Source organism: Kogia breviceps, chromosome 14, assembly GCF_026419965.1.
Source record: "Kogia breviceps isolate mKogBre1 chromosome 14, mKogBre1 haplotype 1, whole genome shotgun sequence".
NCBI classification, from domain to species: Eukaryota; Metazoa; Chordata; class Mammalia; order Artiodactyla; family Physeteridae; genus Kogia; species Kogia breviceps.
This window is the reverse complement of record NC_081323.1, coordinates 68,158,445-68,173,130: the sequence shown is the minus strand read 5'-3', so window position 1 is coordinate 68,173,130 and position 14,686 is coordinate 68,158,445. Positions and strand designations below refer to the sequence as shown.

Sequence of the window (14,686 nt, the reverse complement as noted above, 5' to 3'; positions counted from 1 at the left end):
ACAGTTACAATAAGGGAAACCTGGATTACACAAGGAACAGGGAATTACTGGGTTAGGTTAAACCTAGTCTCAATCTGAGTTTGCCCATCATACTCCAGTCTTGGAGAAACAACTTGGCCTCAGTCTTCTCTTCTGTAAAATTGGAGAGCAAAGTAGTATCTCGCTCATTGTGAGGATTAAATGGGATGGTTTGCTTACAGTGTTTAAAGCAATGCCTGCCCTTCAAAGCTCTCTGTTCAAATCAGGTATGAATATTCAAGAGGTGGGCAAACGTTTTCTATACAGGGCCATACAGTCACCACAACTACTCAACTCTGCTGTTGTAGCTGGAAAGCAGTCATTGACAATGTGTAAACAGAGGGGTATGGCTGGGTTCCGATAAAACTTTATTCACAACAGGTTGTGGGCTACATGGGCCGTGGTTTACAGATCCCTATTCTAGCCCATGGTGGTCTTGTGTTTTTTGACTACTTCAGTGGAGACGCACTGGACTGAGTTTGTCAGTGGAGTGAAAGGCCTTGGCATTACCCGAGGATGGTGGCACAGTCTGTGAGGTCTGTCCTAGATGGCCAGGTACTGATGTCCACCACCCTTCACCCTGACAGGCACAGAGTCCAGTTCACAGTGCCTTGGCATGGGAGAACCAAGGAGGCACTTTCTCTAAATAAAATATAAACCGCAGCCAGAAGCGAAGCCTACCCCCATGTCCTACCTGCCGACAGCCACACACAATGGGGTGTCACTCTAGGCCTTGCTTCAGACATTGCAAGGACCAGCCCTATGTGGATCACCAGCAAAACTACTGCCATTGAGAAGCTTCCCAGGACTGAAGCCGTGTGTCTCACAGGGTCTTGGTGTTCTGGCTGGGGGTCCGGCCTGAGCCTCTGAGATGGCAGAGCCGAGTTCAGGACATTAGACCACCAGAGACCTCCCGGCTCCACGTGATATCAAAAGGCGAAAGCTCTCCCAGAGATCTCCATCTCAACGCTTAGACCCAGCTCCACTCAACAACCAGCAAGCTACAGTGCTGGACACCCTGCGCCAAACAACGAGCAAGATAGGAACACACTCCACCCATTAGCAGACAGGCTGCCTAAAATCATAATAAGTTCATAGACACCCCAAAACACACCACCAAACGTGGTCCTGCCCACCAGAAAGACAAGATCCAGCCTCATCCACCAGAACACAGGCACCAGTCCCCACCACCAGGAAGCATACACAACCCACTGAACCAACCTTACCCACTGGGAGCAGACACCAAAAATAACAGGAACTACGAAACTGCGGCCTGCGAAAAGGAGAACCCGAACACAGTAAGTTAAGCAAAATGAGAAGACAGAGAAATATGTAGCAGATGTAGGAGCAATGTAAAAACCCACCACACCAAACAAATGAAGAGGAAATAGACAGTCTACCTGAAAAAGAATTCAAAGTAATGATAGTAAAGATGATCCAAAATCTTGGAAACAGAATGGAGAAAATACAAGAAAGGTTTAACAAGGACTGAGAAGAACTAAAGAGCAAACAAACAATGATGAACAACACAATAAATGAAATTTAAAATTCTCTAGAAGGAATCAATAGCAGAATAACTGAGGCAGAAGAACAGATAAGTGACCTGGAAGATAAAATAGTGGAAATAACTATGACAGAGCAGAGTAAAGAAAAAAGAATGAAAAGCATTGAGGACAGTCTCAGAGACCTCTGGGACATTAAACACACCAACATTCGAATTATAGGGGTCCCAGAAGAAGAAGAGAAAAAGAAAGGGATTGAGAAAATATTTGAAGAGATTATAGTTGAAAACTTCCTTAATATGGGAAAGGAAATAGTCATTCAAGTCCAGGAAGCACAGAGAGTCCCATACAGGATAAATCCAAGGAGAAACATGCCAAGACACATATTAATCAAACTATCAAAAGTTAAATACAAAGAAAACATATTAAAAGCAGTAAGGGACTAAGAATTCTCCTCACAAGGAAATCATGGTGTTTTTTTTTTTTCTTTAAAAAATAAAAATTAAAATTAAAAAAATAAAAATAAAAGCAGTAAGGGAAAAGCAACAAATAACATAAGACAGAATCCCCATAAGGTTAACAGCTGATCTTTCAGCAGAAATTCTGCAAGCCAGAGGGAGTGGCAGGACATATTTAAAGTGATGAAAGGGAAAAACCTACAACCAAGATTACTCTACCCAGCAAGGATCTCACGCAGAAATTAAAACCTTTACAGACAAGCAAAAGCTAAGAGAATTCAGCACCACCAAACCAGCTTTACAACAAATGCTAAAGGAACGTCTCTAGGCAGGAAACACAAGAGAAGGAAAAGACCTACCATAACAAACCCAAAACAATTAAGAAAATGGTAATAGGAACATACATATTGATAATTACCTTAAATGTAAATAGATTAAATGCTCCAAGCAAAAGACATAGACTGGCTGAATGCATACAAAAACAAGACCTGTATATATGCTGTCTACAAGAGACCCACTTCAGACCTAGGGACACATAGAGACTGAAAGTAAGGGGATGGAAAAAGATTCCATGCACATGGAAATCAAAAGAAAACTGGAGTACAAACTCCCATATCAGACAAAATAGACTTTAAAATAAAGACTATTACAAGAGACAAAGAAGGACATCACATAATGATCAAGGGACCAATCCAAGAAGAAGATGTAACAATTGTAAATATTTATGCACACAACATAGGAGCACTTCAATACATAAGGCAAATGCTAACAGCCATACAAGGGGAAATCGACAGTAACACAATAATAGTAGGGGACTTTAACACCCCACTTTCACCAATGGACAGATCATCCAAAATGAAAATAAATAAGGAAACACAAGCTTTAAATGACACATTAAACAAGATGGACTTAATTGATATTTACAGGAAATTCCACCCACAAACAACAGAATACACTTTCTTCTCAAGTGCTCATGGAACATTCTCCAGGATAGATAATATCTTGGGTCACAAATCAAGCCTTGATAAATTTAAGAAAATTGATATTGTATCAAGTATCTTTTCCAACCACAATGCTATGAGACTAGATATCAATTACAGGAAAAAAAAACATAAAAACTATAAACACATGGAGGCTAAACATTATACACTACTAAATAACCAAGAGATCACTGAAGAAATCAAAGAGGAAGTCAAAAAATATGTAGAAACAAATGACAATGAAAACACGATGACCCAAAACCTATGGGATGCAGCAAAAGCAGTTCTAAGAGGGAAGCTTATGGCAATACAATCCTACCTCAAGAAGAAACATCTCAAGTAAACAACCTAACCTTATACCTAAAGCAATTAGAGAAAGAAGAACAAAAAACCCCCAAAGTTAGCAGAAGGAAAGAATTCATAAAGATCAGAAATAAATAAAAAAGAAATGAAGGAAACAATAGTAAAGATCAATAAAACTAAAAGCTGGTTCTTTGAGAAAATAAACAAAATAGATAAACCATTAGCCGGACTCATCAAGAAAAAAGGGAGAAGACTCAAATCAAGAGAATTAGAAATGAAAAAGGAGAAGTAACAACTGACACTGCAGAAATACGAAGGATCATGAGAGATTACTACAAGCAACTATATGACAATAAAATGGACAACCTGGAAGAAATGGACAAATTCTTAGAAAAGTACAACCTTCCAGGACTGAACCATGAAGAAACAGAAAATACAAACAGACCAATCACAAGTGCTGAAATTGAAACTGTGATTAAAAATCTCCCAACAAACAAAAGCCCAGGACCAGATGGATTCATGGGTGAATTCTATCAAAGATTTAGAGAAGAGCTAACACCTATCCTAGCAGAGGAGGGACACTCCCAAACTCATTCTATGAGGCCACCATCACCCTGATACCAAAACCAGACAAAGATGTCACAAAGAAAGAAAACTACAGGCCAATATCACTGATGAACACAAACGCAAAAATCCTCAACAAAATACTAGCAAACAGAATCCAACAGCACATTAAAAGGATCATACACCATGATCAAGTGGGGTTTATCCCAAGAATGCAAGGATTCTCCAATATATGCAAACCAATCAATGTGATACACCATATTAACAAATTGAAGGATAAAAACCATATGATAATCTCAATAGATGCAGGAAAAGCTTTTGAAAAAATTCAACACCCATTTATGATAAAAACTCTCCAGAAAGTAGGCATAGAGGGAACTTACCTCAACATAATAAAGGCCACATATGACAAACCCACAGCCAACGTTCTCAATGGTGAAAAACTGAAACCATTTCCACTAAGATCAGGAACAAGACAAGGTTCCTCTCTCTCACCACTATTATTCAACATAGTTTTGGAAGTTGTAGCCACAGCAATCAGAGAAGAAAAAGAAGTAAAAGGAATCCAGCTCAGAAAAGAAGAAGTAAAACTGTCACTGTTTGCAGATGACATGACACTATACATACAGACTCCTAAAGATGCCACCAGAAAACTACTAGAGCTATTCAATGAATTTGGTAAAGTAGCAGGATACAAAATTAATGCACAGAAATTTCTTGCATTCCTATACACGAATGATGAAAAATCTGAAAGAGAAATTAAGGAAACACTCCCATTTACCACTGCAACAAAAAGAATAAAATACCTAGGAATCAACCTACCTAAGGAGGCTAAAGACCTGTATGCAGAAAACTATAAGACACTGATGAAAGAACTTAAAGATGATACAAACAGATGGAGAGATATACCATGTTCTTGGACTGGAAAAATCAACATTGTGAAAATGACTCTACTACCCAAAGCAATCTACACATTCAATGCAATCCCTATCAAACTACAAATGGCATTTTTCACAGAACTTGAACAAAAAAAAATTTCACAATTTGTATGGAAACACAAAAGACCCTAATAGCCAAAGCAATCTTGAAAAAGAAAAATGGAGCTAGAGGAATCAGGCTCCCTGACTTCAGACTATACTACAAAGCTACAGTAATCAAGACAGTATGGTACTGGCACAAGAACAGAAATATAGATCAATGGAACAGGATAGAAAGCCCAGAGATAAACCCACGCACATATGGTCACCTTACCTTTGATAAAGGAGGCAAGAATATACAAAGAAGAAAAGAGAGCCTCTTCAGTAAGTGGTGCTGGGAAAACTGCACAGCTACTTGTAAAAGAATGAAATTAGAACACTTCCTAACACCATACACAAAAATGAACTCAAGGACATCCCTGGTCGCGCAGTGGTTGAGAGTCTGCCTGCCGATGCAGGGGGTACGGGTTCGTGCCCCAGTCCGGGAAGATCCCACATGCCGTGGAGCGGCTAGGCCCGTGAGCCCTGGTCACTGAGCCTGTGCATCTGGAGCCTGTACTCCACAACAGGACAGGCCACAACAGTGAGAGGCCCGCGTACTGCCAAAAAAAAAAAAAAGAACTCAAAGACCTAAATGTAAGGCCAGACACTATAAAACCTTTAGCGGAAAACACAAGCAGAACACTCTATGACATAAATCACAGCAAGGTCCTTTTTGACCCACTTCTTAGAGAAATGGAAATAAAAACAAAAATAAACAAATGGGACCTAATGAAACTTAAAAGCTTTTGCACAGCAAAGGAAACCATAAACAAGACGAAAAGACAACCCTCAGAATGGGAGGAAATATTTGCAAACAAAGCAACTGACAAAGGATTAATCTCCAAAATATGTAAGCAGCTCATGTAGCTCAGTATCAAAAAAACAAACAACCCAATCCAAAAATGGGCAGAACACCTAAGCAGACGTTTCTCCAAAGAAGATATACAGATTGCCAAGAAATACGTGAAAGGATGCTCAACATCACTAATCATCAGAGAAATGCAAATCAAAACTACAATGAGGTATCACCTCACACAGGTCAGAATGGCCATCATCAAAAAATCTAGAAACAATTAATGCTGGAGAGGGTGTGGCGAAAAGGGAACCCTCCTGCACTGCTGGTGGGAATGTAAATTGATACAGCCACTATGGAGAACAGTATGGGGGTTCCTGAAAAAACTAAAAATAGAACTACCATACGATCCAGCAATCCCACTACTGGGCATATACCAAGAAAACCATGATTCAAAAGAGTCATGTACCACAATGTTCATTGCAGCACTATTTACAATAGCCAGGACATGGAAGCAACCTAAGTGTCCATCGACAGGTGAATGGATAAAGAAGATGTGGTACATATATACAATGGAATATTACTCAGCCATAAAAAGAAATGAAATTGAGTTATTTGTAGTGAGGTGGATGGACCCAGAGTCTGTCATACAGAGTGAAGTAAATCAGAAAGAGAAAAACAAATACCGTATGCTAACACATATATGGAATATAAGAAAAAAAGGTTCTGAAGAACATAGGGGCAGGACAGAAATAAAGATGCAGACGTAGAGAATGGACTTGAGGACACAGGGGGGAAGGCGAAGCTGGGACGAAGTGAGAGAGCAGCACTGACATATATACACTACCAAATGTAAAACAGATAGCTAGTGGGAAGCAGCCGCATAGCACAGGGAGATCAGCTCTGTGCTCTGTTACCACCTAGAGGAGTGGGATAGGGAGGGTTGGAGGGAGACACAAGAGGGAGGGGATATATGTATATGTATAGCTGATTCAGTTTGTTATACAGCAGAAGCTAACACAACATTGTAAACAATTATACTGCAATAAAGATGTTTAAAAGAAATAAAAAAATAAACCCCTATCCCTGGTTGCTGTCAAGAAAGGAAAATTTACTGACAAGTACTTTGTTTATAATAAAAACATCACTGTTTAAATCATCTGCAAAGGAAATGGCTCATGTCCAAAATATGGAATATTAAGAGGTACACACCCCATTTCATAATTAAGCAGTTTACTAGGTCAGCAAGCAAAAGGACTTCAAAATGTCATGACAATGCCCCAAGGCAGAGCATTCAAAGATACTGCAATACTGTCTAGTTAAAATAGTTCCTGAAACCTTATCCACTGCAACTAATCCCTGTAGAACAGGAAATTTTTTTAAATATTTAAGTACACTTACAAATAATGCTTTTCCTGGTTTTAAAAGATGGTATTTTTCCCTTCAACGTTTCATTATGAAATGCTGATACGTAAGAAAATTCAATGAATAAATAACAAACATCCATTTACTCACCACTTAGATGCTACAAGGGCTAACATTTTGCTATATTTATCTCCTCACCTATCCATCGATCCAATGGCAGAACTTTAAAAATATGTGTTGATTGTGTGTTGCCAACTTTTTTACTGTGAAATAATTTCAAACTTGCAGAAACATTGAAAAAACGGTACAGAAAACTCCCATATTCTCTTTACACAAAGTCATCAATTTTTAGTATTTTGCCAAATTTGTTTCATTGTCCTCTCTCTGTAAAAAGACATATTATATTTTTCCTGAACCATGTAAAAGTAGATTGAATGTATCATGTCCCTCACCCCTTACCACTTCATTTGTATTTCCTAAGAATAGTCATATTCTCTGACATTTCTACTCTGTTGTTATCAAATTCAGGAAAGTTAACACTGGTATAATTTTAATACTTTATCATTTGTATTCCAATCTTGTCAAACTGTCTCAGTACATTCTTTACAGCATTACTTTTTCCTCTCTTTAGTACAGGACTCAGTTCAGGATCATGCATTGCGTTTTGTTTTCATGTCTGTGTTAATTTGGAACAGTTCCTTAACCTTCTTTGTCACTGATGGCAAAGATTTTTTTTTACAAGCCAATTACTTTATAGCATACTCCTCAATTTGGGCGTGACTAATGTTACCTCATGATTAGATTCAATCATGCATACTCTACTGGAATGCTACATAGATGATGCTGTGTCTTTCCTGTTTTGGGGGGGTACCATATCTGCAGGCACACGATATCCACTTGCTCCTCAATAGTGATAAGGATTTTGATTAGCCCGTCAATGACTGTCCAAATTCTCCACTGTAGAGTCACTATTTTTCCCCTTGGAATTAATACTCATTCTATGGGAAGAGATACGAAAATGTCCTGCTCCTCATCAAACATTCCCCCCCAGATTTAGCATCCATTGATGATTCTTGCCTGAAGACTGATGATTCTTGTCTTTACTGTGATGGCTGCAAATGGTGATTTTTTTCAACTCTACCATTTCTTCCACATTTCTCAAATGGCACCCCTGTCCACCTTTCCCCTCATCTATTTATTTATTTATCTATTCGTCTTAAGGGCTGACTCCTGGATTCCTATTTTACTCAGTGGATTATAATCCATCACTGTATTTATTTCTTTTGATGCTCAAATTGGGGCCTGTGATAGCCCCTTCCAAGCTGCTCCTGTGCCCATTTCATGTGCCCCCAGCAGTACTTCCTTACTTCCTGGCACAAGAAAATGTTCCAGGCTCACCTTATATCTTCCCTATCCTAGAACTGGAGTAACCTAATTCTTCACAGATCCCCGCAGTTTTATTTTCTTGATGTGGCCCTCACTTAAGACCAAGGGCTCACAACCAATATGGGTGGCTGTCTGGAATGCAGGCTGACGCCGGGTCATCTTTTATAAGCTGCTCTTAGATATGACAGAATTACAGTATAGTATAGTTCCCTTGTCACTTAGGAATGGACTGCATTAAAATTATTATGTTACTTAAAGTTTTCAATTGATTGGGTCACTAGCGGTCAAGGCCTTACTGAAAATTCCCCAAGTAAAATTCTGCACATCAGTCTTCATATAAGGCCAAGACCTTGACCACCCACAAGGGTATGACCCATCTTCTCTACACATTTTATTTACCCTGCAATATTGACCAAGAGCCTGCTGTGTGTGACTGTATTTTTTTCATTCCATCTAGAAAAATGTCAGATAGTTAGTGGCTGCTATATAAATTGTAATGATGAACCATTTTAATTGGCAAATGGTGAAAAATTCTTAAATTAGTAAAATGTAAGAATTCTAAAATTTATACAGGAATATGTAACTAGGGCTTCCCAGGTGGTGCAGTGGTTGAGAATCCACCTGCCAATGCAGGGGACACGGGTTCGAGCCCTGGTCCAGGAAGATCCCACATGCCGCAGAGCAACTAAGCCCGTGCGCCACAACTGCTGAGCCTGTGCTCTAGAGCCTGCGAGCCACAACTACCGGAGCCCACGTGCCACAACTACTGAAGCCCGCGCACCTAGAGTCCGTGTTCCACAACAAGAGAAGCCACCGCAATGAGAAACCCACGCACCACAACGAAGAGTAGCCCCTGCTCGCCGCAACTGGAGAAAGCCCACGTGCAGCAACAAAGACCCAACACAGCCAAAACTAACTAACTAAATAAATAAATTTATTTAAAAAAAAAAAGAATATGTAACTAATTTTCTTATACTAAGTGAGCCCAGAAATCACTTGATCATAGGCAGTAAGTGCCAGAACATCATGTTATTAAATAAAAAATAAAATCTTAAGTAGCTCTGAAGTTACTTTATAGTAAGTGATCCTGAGCTGGATTCTGTACTAGAGGGGAAAAAAATCTGCTACTAAGGACATTGAGTCCACTGACAAAACTGGAATACGGACTGTGGGATAGGTAAAAGTAATATATTAACATTAAATTCCCTGATGTTGATAACTAAACTGTGGTTATAAAGGAGAATGTCCTTGTTCTTAGGAAATACTCACTGAACTCTTTAGAGGGAAAAGTGGCATGATGTATGCAATTTATCCTCAACTGTTTTTAAAAAAATGTACATACGTATGTATGAATATATATGTCTGTGTGTGTGTGTGTGTATGTACACACATGATGATAATGATAAAGTAAACATGGAATCTCTTAAAACATGGAATCTGGGTAAAAAAATAATGGGAGTTCTCTGAGCTATTCTTTTAACTCTCCAATAAAGTTTGAATTTATTTCCAAATAAAAAGTTAGCTTAACCGAAAGACATAGGCATCTTACTTACTGGTGCCAAGCAGCTGTACAGGGCTTTTCACATCACACCTCACTGAATCCTCACCACCGTTCTGAGGAGGACCATTATTATCGCCATTTTACAGTGAGAAAACTGAGGCACAACAAGACTAAGTAACTGATTAGAGGCCACATGGCTAAGACATGGCAAAGCCAGGATTCAAACCCAGGATCATCTGATTTTACAGCCTGACCCATGCAACATACCTATTCAATTCAACAGAATAAAAGTCCTTACGGTGTGGAAATGAGAAACGAAAATCTGTCACCTGAGGGTAGGAGTCTTCAAATGCACGATCTGGAGTCATGTGCTTGATGACATCCGCCAAAACAGTATTCACCTCTCGTTTCTAAGTGGGAAAAAAATCAGACCTGTATTAGACACTGAATGGTAGTCACTGACCATTTTTCTGATAGAAAGAACTAACATTTTCAGAATATAGCACACACTTTCCAGGAAGTAGTTTCAACTACTCTGCTGAAAATAATGTAAGGGGGGAAATCCCACCCATACCGCAGCCCTAAAGATGGCTATGTCTGCACCAAGTCAGGACTAAAACATGGTTCTCAAAGGTTCCTGTCCCAGTTTTCTCTGAGTGCTGGTGCAAATCCAACGGGCCACTTTCTGCCTGCCAGTCCCGGGCCCCTCCCCAGGCACTGCAGAGAGCAGTGAAGCATTGTGGGAAGAGCACAGACAACACTTACAAGCTGGGTGACCCAATGCCCACTTCCCTTTTGTCAGCTGTATCAGGGGTCAGCCAACCAGCCCAGCACCTATTTTCATCCAGTCCAGGCGCCAAGAATGATTTTTACATTCAAACCAAAAGAATAATAATATTTGGTGACAATGAAAATTATATGAGATTCAAATTTCAGCATGCATAAATAAGGTTTACTAGAACACAGGCATGCTCACTCCTGTATGGTCTACGGCTGCTTTCATGATAAAGTGGCAGAGTTGGGCACTTGTAACAGAGATCATATGGTCCACAAAGCCTCAAATACAGAAAAAAGTGGACTTCTACAGAAAAAGTGTGCTGAACCCTGGTCTATATAACTGGAACAGTGAAACTTCCTGGCAAGGTCACTATGAAGCTGTGCAGCTTACAGGTCAAGTGCCTGGCACATAGCACACTATCTAAATAGTTGCCATTATGTACTCTCTCACTGAATGCTCATTAAACTTCCCAGCACGCGGACTTCCCTGGTGGTCCAGTGGTTAAGACTCCGTGCTACCAATGCAGAGGGCCTGGGTTCAATCCCTGGTCAGGGAACTAGATTCCAGATGCCACAACAAAGATCCTGCATGCCGCAACTAAGACCGGGTGCATCCAAATAAATAAATACATACATAATAAATAATTAAATTTTTTAAAAAAACCTTCCCATCATAAATAAATAAATACTTTTTAAAAAACAACTCCCCATCATGGACATCATTATCCCCATGAAAAGTTAAGTGGCTAAGCGGCTTAGCCAGGGTCACAGAGCTAAAAAAAAAAAAATCTGACAATGGCACTAAAAGGAACCAAAGCTTCTTGGAGAAAGAGCTGATTCCAAATCTAAGATAAGAAAAATACAAGGGAGGGCTTCCCTGGTGGCGCAGTGGTTGAGAGTCCGCCTGCCGATGCAGGGGACACTGGTTCGTGCCCTGGTCCGGGAAGATCCCACATACCGCTGAGCGGCTGGGCCCGTGAGCCATGGCCGCTGAGCCTGCGCGTCCGGAGCCTGTGCTCTGCAACGGGAGAGGCCACAACAGCCCGCGTACCGCAAAAAAAAAAAAAAAAGAAAAATACAAGGGAGGCTGGAGCATCTTATAACAGAAAGCAAGGAAGGCATCAAAGACTACAAAGAATGTGTCAGGACTCAGAAGCCAACCTGAAAAAGCACCCACTGGACAAAAATGGGACAATTGAGCGTCAGTAAGAATATTACAATTGCAATGATTGATACATATCAAATATGGTTCAATTAGTGAGTTCCTACAGATACCAACAGCAACTACTACTCACTGGTCACCTTTGGGGATGCTGGGGAATTGACTCTTTACTCTAAAAACTAGTAAGTAACAGGGACAAAAATGAGCATCTTGCCTTTTCTGTACAAACTGTACCTCGGGGTAACCAAATACGTGCAGCAAAGAGGTTCTCTTCATGCAAGTATTCTAGCTAACAAATAAAGGAGAAATGATAACTTCGAATACCACCATTTTGCAACCCGTGATAAACCATGAGATGAACGCACTTCAGTGGTCACTCACATCACGGAGAGACAACCAGATACCATGAGCCTCCCAGGAGAAGCACCATGCCAGCACCCAGGGTGCCAAAAAGTCAGATCTGAAGCTGATGAAGTCTCCTGTCTCCAGAACTGCTGATTTATAGGAAATACTGGAGGCAGAAGAGCATGTTTAATCACCACCACAGGCATACATCTGGCCAATCGAGCCTGGGAAACTCTACAGGACAAAGGACCCAATTTCTTCAACAAATAGACAACTCTAAAGATTTTACAACGTATAGACCCTATTTGAATCCTGACTGAACAAATAAACTGTAAAAAACTTATGCGACAATTGGGGAAATCTGAAAATTTATCGATTTTAATGGTATTAAAACATTATTAATTTTATTAGTTACGATAATGTTTTGAGATTTTGTTTCAGAGAAGTGAATTCTATTTTAGAGATATGTGCAGAGATACTGACGGTGAAACACGGTGATTGAGCTGTGCTTCAAAATAATCCAAGGGTGGGGAGAAAAGGTAAGGACACGAAAAAAGATCTGTCATAAGTTGATCATTTCTGGGTGATATGTACAAGGGAGATCATATGTTTGAAGTTTCCATAATAAAACAAAAATTGGACAAAAGAAAGAAAATTAACAGACCAACATTTACATAATGCTCAAAACAAGGCAAAACCCATTTCTGGAGTTAGAGACCAGATGGTGCCTACCTTCAACTTCCAAGGCTATGACTGGGAGGAGAGTATGGGGGGCTTCAGGGTGGGGTGGGGAGTTATTTCCTGTTTCTTGATCTGGACCATGATTCCATGGGTGTATTTTGTAAAGATTCATTATACAGCAAACTTATGATATATATGCTTTTCTTCATGTAGGCTAAACTTCGATTTTTTTTAAAGTTGATTGATTAAAATAAACACCTGGCAACAGGATTTGAAACCACTTCTACATGCTTCTAAAGTCTCTGATCAAAAAAAAACTCTCTGCTCATTGACAAGACCAGTATTTCCCTAACTGGGGTTCTAGTTTGGGCCTAGGAAAAGAAGTATCTTTGTTTGCTTAGAAGAAAATTAAATTACATGCAAATCAAATATGTTTGGAAAACGCTGCTGAGTAGACTCCCATGGAAAGTCCCAATATACTTTAACAATAAGGATCTAAGGTGTATTATGGTGAAAAAAAACCTGCTTAACTTTGTATAATGCAGCATTTCCCAAACTTACCCGTGAGTGTGGAACACTTTTGTTATAGGTCACATATTAATGCTCCATCACACTACACCATAAAGGATGCAACTTTCATAAATTAGGAATAATTACCATCATAAAATACCTAAATGTCTAAGCTAGACTTATTCACAATTACGAACATGAAAAAAAATATATAGTAATTCTTTCAAAAACAATACCACAGCACACATACCGTGAAATGTTTGCAGGTGTACTCTACCCACACTTCGGCACAATTAATGTAGTCCTACAAAGAAAAAGTAAAAATGTCTTTACAATAAGAATGCCACGATTGACTTTATGGCAAAAGCTCATAGTGTACAAATCCCTTCAAGGGCTTTGAAAACTAAGAGTTGGTAAGTGATGGGGATTTCAAGAGTGGTTCATGTACGGAAAACTCTGGCCCACTGACAGATTTTACCCTGAGAGGTGACATGAGAAAACATAAGTTTCCTGAAACTTATCAGACTGTCATTCCAGAATTGCTACTTGGGTCAAGACAGAAATCTGGGAAGCTCTGCCATGCCTGGAGAATGTGAAGAACCAAAGGGCAGCGGAGATAACAGTGGGGAGACCTCATCACACCTCAGTGGAGACAATGACCACAGATCTCACTGAAAATTCAAGTAGTGTTTACGATGTGACTTTTGAATGTTCTGAGAAAAAACAGGCCTCCTGACTTTAAAAACAAACCGTTTGTCCTAGAGAGGGGTGACGCATATAAGTTGTAAAAAGGTTAAGAAAGCACAAAGGGGGCTTCCCTGGTGGCGCAGTGGTTGAGAATCCGCCTGCCAATGCAGGGGACACGGGTTCGTGCCCCGATCCCACATGCCGCGGAGCGGCTGGGCCCGTGAGCCATGGCCACTGAGCCTGCGCGTCCGGAGCCTGTGCTCTGCAATGGGAGAGGCCACAACAGTGAGAGGCCGCGTACCACAAAAAAAAAAAAAAAAAAAAAAAGGTTTTAGGTAGGAAAGGAGGTGTTAGATTCAAGTAGAAGAGACAATGAGATGGCTACGGAAATGGCAATGACCAACTTGGTAAGGCTGTCTGCCCCAGAAAATATGCACATGGGAAAAATTGTCATGGAAAAACAGAGTCTGCAAGTATACCTTTTCTGTTCTGACACTTCAAGGAAAAGAAAGAAAAAATGGGGAGGGAAGAAAACGGTTATCTCATTCACACAAGAAAAGCCAGGAACATTCTAAAGTCTAACAGGAATGCTAAGGTGGACTTAACGAGGAGAGTGTGAAGTTAAAGACTGGAGA

At 40.0% G+C, this 14,686-nt stretch overlaps 1 protein-coding gene and 1 non-coding gene across 3 annotated transcripts in view; one reads left to right on the top strand and one right to left on the bottom strand.

Moving 5' to 3' along the window:
* The window catches only part of VPS35L (VPS35 endosomal protein sorting factor like), a 130,778-nt gene that overhangs the window by 51,800 nt on the left and 64,292 nt on the right, over positions 1 to 14,686 (bottom strand). For both annotated transcript variants that reach the window (XM_059036954.2, XM_067012677.1), the window contains exons 18-19: positions 13,615 to 13,668; positions 10,219 to 10,299 (exon numbers count right to left, since the gene is read on the bottom strand). In XM_059036954.2, coding sequence (XP_058892937.1) covers positions 10,219 to 10,299; positions 13,615 to 13,668 — 135 coding nt within the window. The remainder of the gene's footprint in view (positions 1 to 10,218; positions 10,300 to 13,614; positions 13,669 to 14,686) is intronic.
* TRNAG-ACC (transfer RNA glycine (anticodon ACC)) lies at positions 11,151 to 11,223 on the top strand. Its single transcript has one exon. It is a non-coding gene; the product is annotated as a tRNA-Gly (tRNA).